This window comes from Pristiophorus japonicus, chromosome 12, assembly GCF_044704955.1.
Source record: "Pristiophorus japonicus isolate sPriJap1 chromosome 12, sPriJap1.hap1, whole genome shotgun sequence".
Taxonomy (NCBI): domain Eukaryota; kingdom Metazoa; phylum Chordata; class Chondrichthyes; family Pristiophoridae; genus Pristiophorus; species Pristiophorus japonicus.
The window spans coordinates 63200056-63218962 of NC_091988.1; the positions used below are offsets into that span (position 1 = coordinate 63200056).

The following is an 18907-nucleotide window of genomic DNA, read 5'->3' on the forward strand; positions in this document are numbered from 1 at the left end:
TGGAGAGTTCCGAGGGAGGACTGGGAGGTGAATGCCTGGCAAGAGTCTGGGAGGGCTGTGTGTTGGGGAGTGTTGTGGTCAGAGGCCTGGCAGGGACCGCGCTGAGGAAAATATGGCAGCAGCTCCACCTGTCTTCAGCACCTTCAACGTTTCAGAAGGACCAAAGTGTACAAACGAGAAGCAAAAGGGCCGAGTCCTTTGGAATTATTTAAGGGACAGTGGGGCACTGTGATTCATTGAAAGAAAGAACTTGCATTTCAATTTCGCCGTTCACAATCTCAGGATGTCCCAAAGCGCTTTACAGCCAATGAAGTACTTTTGGTGTGCAGTTACTGTTATAATGTGGGAAATGCAGCAGCCAATTTGCGCACAGCAAGCTCCCACAAACAGCAATGAGGTAATGACCAGATAATCTGTTTTTGTTATGTTGATTGAGGGATAAATATTGGCCAGGAGACCGGGGAAAACTCCCCGACCCTTGTTCAAGATAGTGCCATGGGATTAATTACGTCCACCTGAGAGAGCAGACGGGGCCTCGGTTTAACGTCTCATCCGAAAGACGGCACCTCCGAGGTTCGGTTTTTCTGGTTGGATCAAATGACCCTCCTTGTCCACATATTTATCCTGAAACCGCCCAGTACCTGCAGGATAAATTACTGAGACACATCTCAAGAGGTGCCTGGTGCTGGGTGCCCAGAGCGGGACCTCATTGTGGGAAAACGGTACAACGTCACTCCGCTGCGTGTGGCTGATGGCGGGAGGGGGGGTTGGGGTGTGGGTGGGGGTGGGTACAGCCCAGAGTCTCTGGGTGGGGGGGGCATGCGCTGAACTTCACCCCACAGACACGAGTGGTGGGGGGGGGGGGGGATCATTGCCCGAGTGATTGGTTCCAGCAGGGAGCCCCAGCTCCTTCCCTGCGCACGTCAGAATGGTCAGAAAATCAGGCTAGGAGGGTGCCCGAATTTCTCAGTGGGGGGGCGGTGGGGGGGAGGGAAGGCTCCCTGGCCGAAGCTTGAAGTCAGCGACTGAGCTCCTCTGGTGGAGGGCGACCGATTATGGCGTACCGTTGAATGCCAGCGCTGAGCGTCGAGAGATGATTACACACAAGAATAGCCAAGAGCACCGCCAGTAAAACGTTTCCTCCTGTGTGCTGCCCTCAGGTGAGGAGCTGTACTCCGGCGTGGCCACCGATTTGATGGGTCGGGATTTCACCATCTTCCGCAGCCTCGGGCGCCGTCACTCCATCAGGACCGAGCAACACGACTCGCGCTGGCTGAACGGTGAGTGCCAACTGTCCCCGCCCTCCCCCTCCTCCGCCCACCTTCCTCCCTCCACCCCTCCTCCCACCGTCCCCTCCCCCTGCCCTCTCCTCCGACCCTCTGCCCCTCCCTCAGCCCTCCGCCCCTCCTCCCCTCCACCCACCCTCCTCCCTTCATCCCCCCAACCCCCCGCCCCGCCCCTCCTCCGCCCTCCCCCACCCCTCCGCCCACCTTCCTCCCCCCGCGCCCCCCCCCCCCCGCCCCGCCCCTCCAGCCAACCCCCTCCCCCAGCACCTCCGCAAACCCAACCATAAGAACATAAGAAATAGGAGCAGGATTGGCCATTCGGCCCCTCGAGTCTGCTTTTGTCCCTCAACTCCACTTTCCCATCCGTTTTCCATATCCCTTGCTTCCCCTAGACCCCAAAAATCTATCGATCTCAGCCTTGAATATATTGAGAGACTCAGCATCCACAGTCCTCTGGGGCAGAGAATTCCAAAGAGTCACAACCATCTGAGTGAAGAAATTCCTCCTCATCTCAGTCTTAACTGGCCTTCCAGTCAGGGGAAACAACTTCTCAGCATCTACCCTGTCAATCCCCCTCAGAATCCTGTATGTTTCAATGACATCACCTCTCATTCTTCTAAACTCCAGAGTGCATAGGCCCAATCTACATAATCTCTCATCATAAGACAGTACTCTCATCCCAGTGAACCTCGGTTGTACCACCTCCAAGGCAAGCATATCCTTCCTTAGATAAGGAGACCAAAACTGCACAGTACTCCAGGTGTGGTCTCACCAAGACCCTGTACAATTGTAGCAAGACTTCCTTACTCATACTCTTATACTCCAACCCCCTTGCAATAAGGTGCAACCGATAAAGGGCTTCCGAGGAGGGCCCACCCCCAAAAACGTCAACCTATCCACTCTCTCCACAGGTGCTGACAGCTGCCTGAGGGGCTCCAGCACTTTCCTCCCGACAGGTTGGTAGAGGGTGGGCACGTGGTGAATGATTGGCATGGACCTGCCTCCGACTGACCCAGCAATGTTCCCGCTAAGCTGCGTGGCTGTACAGCGGTCTGGAGGTCCTGCACAAGCCGCTCGCCGGCTTTCGCATAGAAGGAACCGAGCATGCGCGAAAATTTGAGTGAGCCATGCAGCCAGTTAATGGGACTGTGCACAAAACAATAAATTAGAGGGAACATTGGCTGTTATGGGTAACGAACTGAAACAGGCCCACGACCCAGTCGTCAATTAGACATGCAGACGAGAGCTTAAAATGCACGAGGTTTAGTGGCCCGCGGCAGTTGTATCTTTAAATGCAGCGATGAGCAAGACAGGAGCAGGGACTACTTTCCAACATACACCTTCTCACCGTCAGCTCCTTCCACCCTAACCTCCTCTCACCTCCCCGCCCCCACCTTCTTTAAGCAAAACTGCTTCAAGTTTGTAATCGTCTTTCTCTGTGCAGACCCCAAGTTCGTTGGATCCTTCTGGATTCCCGAGAGCGACAACCCGGACGACGACAAAATCTACTTCTTCTTCCGAGAAATGGCCGTGGAAGGGCAGCACCTGGGGAAGTCCACCTTCTCGCGCGTTGGCCAGCTGTGTCGGGTGGGTAAGCCACGCCTGGCGCTGGAGCTGGGGCACAGTACCTCTACCCAAGCAGGCCCAGGAAGATCACAGGGGTGTAGGGGAAGGAGCCTTCCATCTCGACCTGGGACTTTGGCTCCTTCGCGGCTGGGAGCTTTACAGCGATGTTTACATTAGATAGTTGAGGCTAATGATCTGTCCCTGGAGTTCTGCACGACAGCTGATTGCTGTAGTAACATGCTCTTGTACTGGCACACAGCTGGCGTAAGGACTTTAATAGGCTGCTATTAACACACTTAGTCGTTGAGAAAGGAGATTGGGGGTTGGACAGATACAGTACACTCAGGTTTTTTAGATGCAACCAAGGAAAGATTAACTTTGATTTATATTGCACCTTTCATGATCTTAAGATGTCCCAAAGCGCTTTGCAGCCATTGAAGTACTTTTGAAGTGTAGTCACTGTTGTGATGTAGGGAACACAGCAGCCAATTTGCGCACAGCAAGCTCCCACACACAGCAATGAGATACTGACCTGTTAATGTGTTTTAGTGATGTTAATTGAGGGATTAAATATTGGCCAGAACTCCCCTGCTCTCCTTCGAAATAGTGCCGTGGGATCTTTTACGTCCACCTTGGTTTAGCGTCTCATCTGAAAGAGGGTCTCTCCAACAATGCTGCACTCCCTCGGTACCGCACTGGGAGTGTTGGCCTAGATTTTGTGTTCAAGTCCCTGAAGTGGGACTTGCACTCCCGACTTGTATCTTTGAGTCTGTGATGCCAAATGATTTTTACCCTCTCTAGCCCAGGGGCTCGAATCCTAACCACTCAGACTGCAACCCCGACAGCTCAGCTATCTCTGCACAGTCCAGATATCAAACCTGGGACTGAATGAGCCTGTATTGCTGAGCTGCTCACTGCAGTAATCAGCTGAGCCAACAGGGGGAGCCCTATGTGTTGGTTTATCAATGGGGGCCGATTTTCTCCCGAAGGCCCTGGGGATTGGCCGACGGATATCGCCACCTGTGAGCGAAGAGGTGTCCACGCCTTTCCTGACCCGACCCTGGGAACTCCCCCGGAACGTACCCACCTCCTTTCTGAGGGCCTTGCAATGGGATCGGGGATGCAAATAGGGGCACAGCTGCAGGCCAAAAACAGGAGCCCCCCTGAGGCCTGAAGATTGTCTGGAGAGGTGGGGGTGGGGGGGGTGAACGTTGTAGTAACTTTCGTACCTTTGACCTCTGGGCCCTCTGCCACCCCTGCAGTTCATGGAGCATGCTGGGGCAAGCCCCACTGCTGCTAGGTTTCTCCAGATGCCCCTCCGTTGGGAAGCCCACAGCCAGAGGAAGGTTAAACAAGAGACGGGAGGCCGGGATTGCCCTTGCCACCTCAGTTGCGCAGGGTCACACATTTACCACAGGTACAGGCCCAGTTACGTTCCCTGAACATAATCCCAGATGTGCCAGGGTAGGGGGGATTGGTGGGGGGCAGAGATGTCATGCAATGGGTCTTTGAACCCCCCCCCCCCCCCCCGCCGCACTACCCTTTCCTCTTTGCTGCTCCTGGGAGTTGAAGGTCTCCCCAGGTTCAACAAGGAAGAAGCTCTCTCCTCCTGTTTTCTCTTTTCAACCTTGGTGTTTGGGGTACAATAGTGTAGTGGTTATGTTTCCGAACTAATGATCTGGAGACGTGAGTTCAAATCCCAGCCAGGGGAATTTAAATTCAATTAAATACATTTGGAATTAAAAGGCTAGTATTCATAATGGTGACCATGAAACTACCATGATTGTCAGAAAAATCCATCTGGTTCACTATTGTCCTTTAGGGAAGGAAATTTGCCATCCTAACCCAGTCTGGCCTACATGTGACTCCAGACCCACAACAATGCGGTTGACACTTAACTGCCCTCTGAAATGGCCCAGCAAGCCACTCAGTTGTACCAAACCACTACGACAAAGTCAGCACTGTGGGAGCACCTTCACCACACGGACTGCAGCGGTTCAAGAAGGCGGCTCACCACCACCTTCTCAAGAGCAATTAGGGATGGGCAATAAATGCCGACCTTGCCAGCGATATCCACATTCCAAGAACGAATATTTTTTTAAAAACTATGGGGCCTAGTCTCTTCATTTAGGTGTCTCAGTTTAAAAAAAACGTACCGCTACGAAAGGACAACGCTGATTATTACAGAAAAGAATCAGACCAAGGCATGGGTTATTAATAGAGCGCTCAGTAGGGAATGGAAAATTCTAATTATGCATTAATCTTTGGACTGGGTACAAAACACTGCAGAACAGTCCTTGAACGGCAATGTAAGCAGTGTGGTGACTTTGCACAGAAGATTAACGTCTGCTTACGGATGGTTTGGTATATTCAACATCAGATAATGAATGCTGCAAGAAAACAATTTGCTTAAAGAGCTAGCTTTACATTCAGGAACACTGTCTCACAATCAAATGGTGTAGAGTACAAAAGCGTAGATATTATGATGAACTTGTATAAAAAAACTTGAATATTGCGTCCAGTTCTGGGCACTGCACTGTAGGAAGGATGTGAAGGCCTTAGGGAGGGTGCAGAAACGATTTAAGAGAATGATTCCAGGGACTGATGAGGGACTTCAGTTCCTTGGCTAGACTGCAGAAGCTATTTCCAATGCTCACCTGGCCTCACACCTTGCACCCTCCGTAAACTTGAGCTCATTCTAACTTGCACCATTCACCCCTGTGCTCGCTGACTTACATTGGCATATTTTGCGGCAACGCCTCGATTTTAGATTCTCATCCTTGTTTTCAAATCCCTCCATAGCCTCGCCCCTCCCTAACTCTGTAATCTCCTCCAGCCCTACAACCCTCCGAGATCTCTGCGTGTCTCCATTCCTGGCCTCTTGTTCATTTCCCGATTTTAATCCCTCCACCATTGGCAGCCGTGCCTTCAGCTGCCCAGGCCCTAAGCTCTGGAATTTCCTCCCCAAACCTTTTCCTGTGAAGCTCCTTGGGACAGCCATTTAGGACGGAAATGAGGAGTAATTTCTTCACTTGGAGGATGATAAATCTTTGGAATTCTCTACCCCGGAGGACTGTGGAGACTCAGTCATTTATATTTAAGACAGCGATCGATAGATTTTTGAATATTAAGGGAATCAAGGGATATGGGGACAGTGCAGGAAAATGTTGAGGTAGAAGATCAGCTGTGATCTCATTGAATGGCGGAGCAGGCTCGAGGGGCCGAATGTCCCACTCCTGCTCCTATTTCTTATGTTCTTATGTTTTACTATGTTAAAGGTGCTATATAAATGCAAGTTGTTATTTTGACTCTCCAATTCCCGCTCCTGCCTGAGCGAGTCTCCCACCGTACTACAATCACTTAGTCCATTACATCTTGGAGGAAGGCTCCCACAGTACTGCTGTGGACGGTGTCAGACTGTACGGACTATTATCCGTGTGAATGTCAGATACTTGTGTTGAGGGGGGTGGGGGGGGGGTTGCATTTTGGCTGCCGTTACCAATCTTAAATTCGTTTCATTTATATTTCAGAATGACCATGGAGGTCTGAGAAGCCTGGTGAATAAGTGGACAACCTTTCTGAAGGCTCGGTTAATCTGCTCGGTCCCAGGAAGTGAAGGGATTGACAGTTACTTTGATGAGCTGAGTAAGTAGCTTTACTCTTTAGTTTTAAAGTATTCTCCTCTCCATCCACCCGACACAACAGTGGCAGTGCATTTACTGCATAAAAACATGGTATTTTACAGAGGCTTAATGGAAATAAAAACTCATCGCAGACCATATATTGTGGTAATTGGTCGATAAGAAAAGAAAGAATGTATTTATATAGCACCTGTCAAGATCTCAGGACATACCAAAGCACTTTAAAACAAAATGAAAAACTTGCATTTATATAGCGCCTTTTACGACCACCAGACATCTCAAAGCGCTTTACAGCCAATGAAGTACTTTTTGGAATGTAGTCGCTGTTGTAATGTGGAAAACGCGGCAGCCAATTTTCGCACAGCATGCTCCCTCAAACAGCAATGTGATAATGAGGGGCCATTCAACCCCTCAAGCCTTTTCACGGTCAACTCCATTTACCTGCGTTTACTCCAGGTCACTTGATACCTTTACGGAAAAGAAAACATCTATTGATATCAGTCTTGAAAGCTCCAATTGTTCCAGGACCCACAGCCTTTTGGGGGAGAGAATTCCAGATTTCTGCTACCCTTTGTGTGAAAAAGCTCTTCCTGGTTTCACTCCTGAATGGCCTGGCTTTAGCACTCCCCCTGGTGGCTACACAATGGAACTTTCTAGCTGGGGGGTCACTGGATGGCGATCAGGATTTGGTCGAAGAATGCTGAAGCTAATGAACGGGGTTGTCCTGGGGATCTGATCCATTGGATTACTCCTTGACCACTTAAGATTTGCCATGAAGTGGGAACATCTCCAGTCTGTAAAAGCTTGTTAAACGCTGATTGTTCTGTGAGTAAAACACTGTTTGTATGTTTTATTTTTCACTAGGGGATGTCTTCTTCCTCGAGACAAGAGATCGCAGGAACCCTCTCGTCTACACGGTCTTCAGTACTTCAAGGTGAGAGCACCTGGTGCAGACTCATCGGCACCCGAGGGCAACACACAGCAGAAACACCGAGCCACAAGCTCTCTGTGTGGGGTTGGGAAACTCATATTCAATGACTTGACGCATTGTTCATCACATACATGACATTTAATCCCAGACCCAATTCACAGTTAATGAATGTGCCTTCACCATAGCTGTAATGTCTGCACCTGTGAGTATGCATACAGGTTAATAGTTGTAGAGCTGTTTATCCCTGGAGATGGACACGCCGTGTCCACCGGTACGCTCGCGGCCTTCCACGAGAGGTAGGCGCCGGAGGGACTGTAGTGTATCATCACCCCAGGCAAACAAAGTTTAATTTGTTTATTGTGCCAGTTTTAGTGCCCCCCCCCCCCATTTCATCCAGGGAGCACTTGGATAATTTGTGTTTTTAGTGCTCTCAAACTCCCCCGCCCCCCCCCCACAAAAAAAAACAAGGGGGCACTTGTTTGGAAGTGTTTGGAGTGCCCCCCCCAACCCCTTTTATCAGGGGGCACTTGATTTAATGATTTTATTGTTCACAACAAAATAGTTGTAGAGCTGTTGATCCCTGGAGATGGACACGCGGTGTCCACCGGTACGCTCGCGGCTTTCCGCGAGAGGTGGGACTGGAGTGCATCATCAGCCCCGGCAACCAAATTTTAATTTGATTTTAATGTCTAAACTTTAATTTGTTTAAGTTTGTCGGTTTTAGTGCCACTCCCCCCCCCCCCCCCCGGCTTTTAGCCAGGGGGCACTTGTATAATTTGTGTTTTTGTTGCCCTCAAAAAAAAAACAAGGGGGCACTTGACTGAAAGTCTTTGGAGTGTGACCCCCCCTTTAACCAGGGGGTACTTGTTTACAGATACAACAAAGATAGTTGTAGAGCTGTTGAGTTGGGAGTGGCTTAGTCAGTCACGTGATGTTCACAAGACTCAATAAAACCCCAGCCAGTTGGGTTTGGGAGATCCATGATGAGGCAGCTGGTTGTGAGCCTGGTGGATGAACTGGTAACATGTAGTGTGATTGTTAAACCTTTGCTAATAAACCAACTAGTTCTTAATAGCAATGTGTTGCTATGAATTCTTTAGCAAAGAACCCATGAAGCAAAAACATTACAATAGCTAGTCCTGTTCCCCTACACTGTCGGAGCCAGTAACCTGGAGATCTTATGTTTTGAAAGGGGTCCTGATTGTGAGACTTCCTCTTTGCTGGACAGATTTTATGCTCATCAAGGCGAGGAATGTTAACACTTGGGACATGGGACACAACCTGTTTCGGGGACTCAATATTGTTCTCTGGCACTCCCTCCCAAGTTAGATATAGCACGCTCCGATGCTGACCCATGCTCTTGCCACTTTGTCCCAACAAGGTGCTCAATCCAAGTCTCAAAGGAGCATCACCTGAATACATTTGGGGACATTTTCCCATTTCTTACACCAGGAAACCCAAGGCTCAGTGAGTGGTATCACCAATTCAGTGCCAACCAGTTCAGGGGCTGAATTGGATTGAGACAATTCATCTAGTGCGCCGATCCAGTGGTTTCTTGATAATTTTTGCCGATTAGTGAGAGAGAAAGGTGAGGAGTGGAATTTTCAGACATTGTGAGGTCTGTGATGTGACTTGAAGGTGATATTAAGATACTGTCAGTTTTATTGTACTCTCACGGAGTGTGCTGATCATTATCAGCTCCTCTGGCTGTTGTGGTTTGAACACGCGGCTGGTGAACAGAATGCAGGCACAGGGTGTTAGGATTTAATCGTCAGGAAAAAGGATCATTGAGAAAGAGAGTAGAGAGAGTGCGGACAGATAGAGAGAGGAGCGCTCGACACAGAGAGTGGGGAGGAAAACAAGAGGGAGTGCGGAGAAGGAACGCGAGAAGAGAGAGAGAGAGTGGCAGCGGTGTGATTAATTCATCAGAATGAGTTGTTAAAATCTCCAGTAAAACTTAACGAGGACGTTGTCAGATTGTGAACGTTTTATTATACTCTCATTTGTTAATGGCTGTCAGCGCCTCCGTTTGTTGTGGTGAACGTTACTTTTCATGTTTGGGACCTGACATGCTTCTGCGCAGCTTCTGGTAGTTTCCGTTTCGCTGGCAGCAGTCACTCCGGACCAAAAAACCATGACCACTGTTAGGTCTGGGATTCCTAAAGGATTCTAGTTTGGGGATTTAAGGAACCCAAATGTAGAATTGATATGTAACACGTGTCGGAATCGCCAGGAAAAGGTGTCTGAGTCACTAGCATCACGTGGCAGTGAGCTCCTGGTGTGTACTGCCATCGGTGAGGCTTTGCTCCCTTCTTTATAAAATGACACGGTCCCAACAAAAGCTTAGAGTCTGGTCCGGTTCCTCTAATGGCTGTGACATGTAGCTCATTGCAACGGGGTCATGACTGTTCTGCAGGTTAACTAGCATGTGGAGGAATTTCGAGCTTATAGAAAAGCTCGAATAAAAAAAGCAAATTATTATTTAAATGGAGAGAAACTTCAAAATGCTTCAGGACAGAGGGATCCAGGTGTCCTTGTGCATGAAACACAAAAAGTTAATATGCAGGTACAGCAAGTAATCAGGAAGGCAAATGGAATGTTGGCCTTTATTGCAAGGAGGATAGAGTATAAAAGCAGGGAAGTCCTGCTACAACTATACAGGGTATTGGTGAGACCACACCTGGAGTGCTGCGTACAGTTTTGGTTTCCTTATTTAAGGAGGGATATACTTGTTTTGGAGGCAGTTCAGAGAAGGTTCACAAGGATGTTTCCTGAGATGAAGGGGTTGTCTTATGAAGAAAGGTTGAGCAAGTTGAGCCTATACTCATTGGAGTTTAGAAGAATGAGAGGTGATTTTATTGAAATGTTTAAGATTCCGAGGGGGCTTGACAAGGAAGATGCAGAGAGGATGTTTCCCCTCGTGGGGGGATCTAGAACTAGGGGCATTGTTTCAGAATAAGGGGTCGCGCATTTAAAATGGAGATGAGAAGGAATTTCTTCTCTGAGGGTCATGGGTCTTTTGAATTCTCTATGCTATCTGTGAAGACTGGGTCATTGAATATATTCAAGGCAGAGATAGACAGATTATTGAACTATCGGGGAGTCAAGTGTTATGGGGAGCGGGCAGGGAAGTGGAGTTGAGGCCAAGATCAGATCAGCCATGATCTTACTTGAATGGTGGAGCAGGCTCGAGGAGCCAGATGGCCTACTCCTGCTCCTTATTGTTATGTTCTTATGTTATAGTGTTCGAAATTAAAGATTTCAGGCCCAAAAATCCAGTGGGTGGCAGTTTTCGGTGTAGGTGCCAAGTCCTGACCTCTGCCACTGAAACAACCAACGTCCATGGGGTGAGGGGGGGGGGGAAGGTCCAATGATTTACATGCCCTCGGCAGGCCTGGGGGTGTATCTGGGGTGCTTCCCAACCCCCTCCCAAAGTGGCCAGGGGTCCAGTGAGAGGCTCTGGGGTGTTGCCATGCATTCCCCAGGAAGAAAAGTGAAGATGAAATGTGACGGAGCATACTGTTTTTGCTAAATGTGACACTGCCAATCATTCAGTTTTAACTCTGCTCTTGTGTCCCATTGTTCCTAACCGTTTTACACTTTACGCCATTTGTTTCAGTAATGTGTTCAAAGGCTCAGCTGTGTGCGTGTACAGCATGAACGACATTCGCAGAGCTTTCCTGGGACCCTTCGCGCACAAGGAGGGGCCAAACTATCAGTGGGTGCCGTACCAGGGGAAAGTGCCGTATCCTCGCCCAGGAATGGTAGGGTCCAGTCGAATGTAACAGTAATCCAATGAACTAATTGTGAAGGCAGTCACAGATTTCAGAGTGAAGCTATACCCAACAGATATTATTCTACTGTCCAAAGCAGTGAAGAATTAATTTTGTGTAGTCTTTTCGATATGATCTTTCTTAGAATCTCACAGCACAGAAAGAGGCCATTCAACCCATCATGCCTATGCAGTCTCTTTGAAAGAGCTATCCAATGAGTTCCACTCCCCCCTGCTCTCCGGATGGAGTACAAAAGCAGGGAGGTCCTTCTGCAACTGTATGGGTTATTGGTGAGGCTGTACCTGGAGTACTGCGTGCAGTTTTGGTCAACTGACTTAAGGAAGGATATACTAGCTTTGGAGGGGGTACAGAGACGATTCACGAGGCCGATTCCGGAGATGAGGGGGTTACCTTATGATGATAGATTGAGTAGACTGGGTCTTTACTCGTTGGAGTTCAGAAGGATGAGGGGTGATCTTATAGAAACCTTTAAAATAATGAAAGGGATAGACAAGATAGAGGCAGAGAGGTTGTTTCCACTGGTCGGGGAGACTAGAACTAGGGGGCACGGCCTCAAAATACGGGGGAGCCAATTTAAAACCGAGTTGAGAAGGAATTTCTTCTCCCAGAGGGTTGTGAATCTATGGAATTCTCTGCCCAAGGAAGCAGTTGAGGCTAGCTCATTGAATGTATTCAAATCACAGATAGATAGATTTTTAACCAATAAGGGAATTAAGGGTTATGGGGAGCAGGCGGGTAAGTGGAGCTGAGTCCACGGCCAGATCAGCCATGATCTTGTTAACTGGCGGAGCAGGCTCGAGGGGCTAGATGGCCTACTCCTGTTCCTAATTCTTATGTTCTTATGTTCTTTGACCTTTGTCCTGCAAAATTTTAAATTTCCAACTCCCTTTTCGAAGTTACTATTGAATCTGCTTCCACTGCCCTTTCAGGCAGCGAGTTCCAGATCACAACAACACGTTGTATTAAAAAATATATTGTATTCTCCTCTCTTCTCTGGTTCTTTTGCCAATTATCTGGCAGGTTACACAATAATGGCCAGAAATTGCGGTCGTAGGCTTCCCGTGCAGATGCCTCTGACCTGAAAAATTTCTCCGAATCTACCTGGTGGTCCGGGAGGTTGGGACTTTTGCCGTCCTAGGGCTCTTCACAGAGACCTGCGCAGAGGCCCTCATATCCCAGGGACGCAAGCGCTTCGCACATGTCCCTGGGATTACGTGGGCCGGCCCAACCAATCAAAGTAGGGGGTACTGTATTCCCATTCATACTTGTGGCGAGTTCCGTATCACGGAATGTATGAATGAGAATACCCCCCAAACCACACAAGCGCTTAGAATTAAAAACAAATTAAAATCATATAATTAAAATTAATCAAAATGGAATTTAATTAAATATTTAAAACAAAAATGTTATTTTTTGAAAAATAAATTTACATATTTTAAAAGGTCTAAAAATAAACGAAACTTATTTAACAGAATTTTAAATTATTGAAAAAAAAGTATTTTACCTGTCCTGTAAAAGCCTTATGCTGATTTCAGGGGCATTCGGTGGGCAGAGGTTGGGCCCAACTCTTTGCTCTCAGAGACCTTTTACTTCGGATGAGTGCGAACGGTCAAGAGGATTCTTAACAGATCGCAAGTTCCAGATTTAGGTGCATGCGCTTCACATACCTAAACCCAGAACTTGCTCGGCCCTAGGAGTATGTGCATGCCTTGTACCTGCCCATAGAGGCCGCGAATTCAGGACCAATGTTTCAAAGGATGTAAAGCATCAGATGTTACCTTGTTCAGTTAGTAACATGCTTGCCTCATATCAGAAGGAGGTGGGTTTAAGGCTCAGTTCCAGGGCTTGAATACGTAATCTAGCCATCTAGCCTGACACTTTACCGTGAGAAGTGTTGTCTTTTAAATGAGATGTTATTTTAACCTTACCCGCCGGTGGACACAAAGGCTGCTGGGAAGCTATAATCTTACTCACACGCTCTCGAGCCACCTGGATCCCGCTGACCCTGATTTTGATGCAGGTTTCTGCATGGACAGCTAGGTCAGCAGGGTCCTTCTTTAATTATGCAGCTCGGGGCACCCGTGACGTCACCAGGGACCCGAACACAATTTTAACTCTGGCCTGAGCGGGTAATTCGCCGCACCTTTCCCGCTAGGCTGGAGAGAGTCAGGACCCGCCGGGAAGCAGCCAAGTTTCGTATTTTTCTTTGTCGAGGCCAGAAGGATCATCTCCTGGTAGCTCAGGCACTCGGGACCAGCCACACGCTCCATTACTGCACTCATTCCGGGGCTTGGATCTTTCCCTTTTGCCTCAGCTTCGATCCCACTGGGTTTTGGGTCTATGGGTAAGCAAACCTCCCCACTGATCAATCTCGCACTGATGGATAATGATGACTGGTGTGGAAAATGGGAGTGCTGGTATTGGGGAGGTTGAAAGAAAGTCTTGCATTTATATAGTGTCTTTCATGACCACTGGACATGTCAAAGCGGTTTACAGCCAATGAAGTACTTTTGGAGTGTAGTCACTGTTGTAATGTGGGAAACACAGCAGCCAATTTGCGCACAGCAAGCTCCCACAAGCAGCAATGTGATAATGATCAGATAACCTGTTGTTTTTGTTATGTTGATTGGCCAGGAAACCGGGGATAACTCCCCTGCTCTTCTTCGAAATATTGTCATGGGATCTGTTACGTCCGCCTGAGAGGATAGACGGGGCCTCTGTTTAACGTCTCATCCAAAAGACAGCAGCTCCGACAAATACAGCGCTCCTTCAGCACTGCACTGGAGTGTCAGCCTAGATTTATGTGCTCAAGTCCCTGGAGTGGGACTTAGACCCACAAACTTCTGACTCAGAGGCGAGAGTGCTACCCACTGAGCCACGGCCGACACTGTGATTAAAAGATTAAAAGGGAACTGTATTTAAGTGACCTGTCCTCTATTCCTAAATGTTAGAATGATTTTGTGCCATTGAACTAGCTTTTCTGATAACTAGTATACGTAAAAACAAGTTGTATTTATATAGCAGCTTTCACATAGTAACACATTCCAAGGCGTTTCACAGGATCGTTGCCAAACAAAATTTGTATGGCTTGTGCACTTAACATATTTCTCTCAAACCTTCCTTGTTCTTATCTTTTCATACCATTGGGGAGAGGTAGGCTTCAAGCAGGCAATGTATACAAGGTTTGCTTTGCAATAACATTCTGAATGGAGAGGTTTCCTTATTATTCCATTCACAGACCATAGTTTGCTAAGGTGACAAAAGAGGCAAACACAGGAATAAAGGAGGATTGAGAAACACCGGTAAATGTCAATTCTTCTCCCTTGTTCCTCCTAAGCTCCTGGTACCACTTTGCTGCACGCTCACCCATCACCCTTAATCTTCACACTGTCGAATTCAAGACTCACCACAAAGTCTCCCACATTGACTCCCTCTTTCCTAGGAGCTCAAAACTGTGTAACTCCTTCCCTCCCTCAGTCTTCCCTACCTCATCATCGGATCATAGAATAGTGCAACGCAGGAGGAGACCATTCGGCCTCAAATCTCGTCTTCGCCTTCTCTGCTCCAAGGAGATCAATCCCAGTTGCTCCAGTCTATCCATGTAACTGTAATCCCTCATCCCTGGAATCATTCTCGTAAATCTTTTCTGCACCCTCTCCAAGGCCTTTATGCCCTTCCTAAAGTGCGGTGCCCAGAATTGGACAGAATACTCCAGCTGGGGCCGAACTAGTGAATTATCTAGGTTTAGCGTAACTTTTGTACTCTATACCTCTACTTATACAGCCCAGGATCCCGTATGTTTTATTAGCTGCTTTGTTAACCTGCCCTGTCACCTGCAAAGATTTGTGCACAAACACCCCCCCAGGTTCTCAGAACCCTCATTTAAACCCCAAGCTACGCGGCACCTGATCACTATTTCTTCTTTTGCCACATTTTCTCCTCCTACTGTTTAAAATGGTCCATGTCAGTGAGGCCTTCAGACAGGTTGCTCAATAAAAAGACAGAGCCCGGATAACATTTGGGATTGCGAGGTGGTTGAGATGCACCAGTTAAGGTGATCCTCACACTTGCTTCTTCCTTCAGAGGCGGCCTGCTTGCTTTCCATTGTCGCCTGCATTCAAGTGGCCCACGTTCCCTGAGTAGGTCATAGGTCAACTCGGCCTTGGCAGTGCTGTGAACTTTGCCTTGATCCCGTCGTCCTGCCATGTTGCTTTTCTTGCTCCCTCTGTCAACTCTTTCTTTGTTTTTTTTTCTGTCGTGAGCGGGGAGTTCATAAGATCATAAGAGCATATTGAGCCTAAAATTCCGATGTCCCGGGTCCGTACGAAGGTTCTACGGACCCGGGTAGGCATCGGAAAAGCCGGTTTTCAGCACGCAATATGCATGCGCTGAAAACCAACTTTTCCGATCTGTCAAGTTTCTGGCTTGACAAATCTCGCGCATATCGGTAGCGAGGACACTTGCACGGCAAGATTTGCGATAGTTACGCATATCTTGCCCAGCAAATTTCTTCAAAAATCTTGCGCAAGTGTTTAAAAACATAAATAAACATTAAAATTAAATTAAATAAACACATACGAAAACATATTTTATTGTTTAAAAACCCTCCCCACTATGGTAAGTTTATTTTAAAGCATAATTAAAAAAACTTTTTAAAAAATCAGGAAAATATATTTTTTAATAAGAACTTTAATTTAAATGAATCTTAAATATGTGGTGTATTTTTCTATTTTTTATTAGTGTTTTGTGTGTTTGGGGGAGGGGTTTCTCATTCATAATAATGGGAAATCCCAACTTACGGAATTCCCATTATTATGAATGAGAAAATACTGTACCTTGATAGGCTGCCCAGAGCCATGTGACTCTAGCTCCAGCATATGGACGTCCCAACGTGCACACGCTCCGATGCTCAGTGAGTGAAGGCCTCAGGATCGGAAGTTCGAGCGAGCACAGCACCTTTAGGTAAGTGTGCATTTTAAAAAAATGTTTCAATAGTATGCCCATGGGAAGACCTCGATCAGAATTTCTGGGCCAAGAAATAGGAGCAGGAGTCGGCCATTTGGCCCCTCGAGCCTGCTCCGCCATTCAGTAAGATCATGGCTAATCTGATCTTGGCTTCAACTCCACTTCCCCGCCCGCTCCCCATAATCCTTGAACACCTTAAATATATTCAATGACTCAGCCTCCACAGCTCTCTGGGGCAGTGAACTGCAAAGATTCACCACCCTCTGAGAGAAGAAATTCTTCTTCATTTCCGTTTATTCTGAAACTATGCCCCCTGGTTCGAGATCCCCCCTACAAGGGGAAACATCCACTCTGCATCTATCCTGAGGGAAGGGGTCACCTTCTGCAGCTGGGTTAAAATCTTGTCCGATACAGGATGTGAGTTCTTGAGCTCTTGTTGACAACGTGCGCTCTGGGGCCCACGTCTAGTGCCGCGGCAACTGATGTTCCCGTTAAGGGGCTGCGCAGCCACACGGCGGTCTGGAGGTCCCGTGCAGGCCCCTTGCCGTCTATCCAATGGCAAAATCTCGCACGCATGGAGGTTTGAATGGTCCACGCAGCCCGTTAAAGGGGCCACGCACCAAAAAATAAAATTACAGGGAACATTGGCGGCAACACTTAGGGCTAGACTTTCCACTGATGATCGCCGGGCTATCATCCATTTATCGCCCAAATAGGCAGGCTATTGCCCATTTTAGCTTAAAAGTGGAAAGTTGGGCCGGAGCATCACCCACTGATTGCCGGCCCAACTTTCGGCACATGAATCTGCTATCGCTGAGGTGATCGCCCACCACAGCTTTCGTCACATCGCCCACACATCGCCGGGCTGATCGCTCGCCGAGAAGATCGATTGAGAAAAGCTGCTCCTGACTGGCACTACTCGGCATAACCCGGCACTACGGACGCCATTTTGTTGCAGGTCTCGTGTCTGTTCAAACTGACACACAGTGCCAGAGTCATGGTGCTAGTTTGTCAAAGACCAGCTGAGGAATGAAGGAAACCCACACCTGCACCAACCTGCCATGCTCAGCTCTCTGCTACTGGTCCACGTACTGTAATATTCCTCTCTGTGTCTATTTGCATGTTCATACTCGCTGCCATTCCAGACTTAATCCTTTCTTCGCAAATGGTGTGTTGACCTTTATTACAGGAGGATTTGAGTCTAACATAAAGGCGACTCACTGCAATTGTATAGGGCCCTGGTGAGACCACACCTGGAGTATTGTGTACAGTTTTGGTCTCCCGACCCAAGGAATGATATACTTGCCATAGAGGGAGTGCATCAAAGGTTTACCAGACTGATTCCTGGGATGGAGGGATTGTCCTATGAGGAGAGATGGAGTAGATTAGGCCTATATTCTCTAGAGTTTAGAAGAATGAGAGGTGATCTCATTGAAACATACAAAAATTCTTACAGGGCTTGACAGGGTAGATGCAGGGAGGATGTTTCCTCTGGCTGGTGAGTCTAGAACCAGGAGTCACAGTCTCAGGATAAGTGGTCGGCCATTTAGGCCTGAGATGTGGAGAAACTTCTTCACCCAGTGGGTAGTGAATCTTTGGAATTCTCTACCCGAGAGGGCTGTGGAGGCTCAAGGCAGAGATCGCTAGATTTTTGAATATTAAGGGAGTCAAGGGATATGGGGATAGTGCAGGCAAGTGGAGTTGAGGTAGAAGATCAGCTGTGATCTCAGTAAATGGCGGAGCAGGCTCGAGGGACCAAATGGTCTACTCATGCTCCTAATTCTTATGTTCTTATGTTCTCTCCCAATTTTTGCTTTTGGCCATTTCTGGGTCCTGCTCCGCTCTATCCTCTTCATCCCATCCAGTAATGCCCTCTTCTATCTTTCCCTTCTTTTCCAGAACCATGACCCCTCAATCCTTTCTCCTATCACATTCTTCCTGCTATCGTTCCACGCTTGATTTGAGCCCACAGCACCTCCCCCGATATTGTTCATCGCACAACTAGTGCAGCAACCCTAACCCTCTGCTCCTGGTGACCAGCTTAATCGTTGGAGTTAACTTCTCTGACGTTAGTATTCCATTCCCTTATAAAGGTGCAATATGAATGCAGCCTGTTGTTGTCATTGTTGCATTTGGCACATTGAGTTTGGTATCTCCCCCACTTCTTCTGAAGGTGCTGCCTTATGTTGGGATGTAACTCTGTGGATGATGGCTGTTCTTCAGTACTGTCATGTATTCAACTATCATTGTAACCCATGTATGAGTTGACCTAAGTTGTACACCTTGAGAACACTGACCACAAGGGGCGAACTTGTGACTTGTGGGAGACACTCCTAAGCTGGACTTTCCGGTATAAAAGGGGAAGCTCCACCCACCGTCGGTCTCTTGAGGTCTTGGTAATAAAGGTAACCGGTCACAGAGTGATCTTCTCTCAAGTATGGGCCTCGTGTGCATTTATACTGTATAGTAAGGACATATTAAGTACCATACCTAAATGACAAATCTTCATATGTAGGCCCAGATGAGGGTTGTTTGCTTGGCTTGTGGTCTTACGGGACATTGCGACCAAACCTAAGCCTATCCTCAGCCCTTACCCATGCACTGGCCTTTCTCAGGTCATCGGATAGCAAGGAGGAGCAGCAATCCAGGCTTACTTCCCCTCCCTCCCTGACTAAACTATACCAGCTGCAAACAACTAACTCAACGTAGCCCCAAGCTGGGACT

The 18907-nt window shown here is 47.9% G+C and overlaps 1 protein-coding gene across 3 annotated transcripts in view; it reads left to right on the plus strand.

The window, feature by feature from the left end:
- Positions 1 to 18907, plus strand: part of sema3b (sema domain, immunoglobulin domain (Ig), short basic domain, secreted, (semaphorin) 3B) — a 393889-nt gene that overhangs the window by 348096 nt on the left and 26886 nt on the right. For all 3 annotated transcript variants that reach the window (XM_070895588.1, XM_070895586.1, XM_070895587.1), the window contains exons 7-11: positions 1161 to 1280; positions 2731 to 2873; positions 6383 to 6497; positions 7358 to 7427; positions 11044 to 11188. In XM_070895588.1, the coding sequence (XP_070751689.1) occupies positions 1161 to 1280; positions 2731 to 2873; positions 6383 to 6497; positions 7358 to 7427; positions 11044 to 11188 (593 nt within the window). The remainder of the gene's footprint in view (positions 1 to 1160; positions 1281 to 2730; positions 2874 to 6382; positions 6498 to 7357; positions 7428 to 11043; positions 11189 to 18907) is intronic.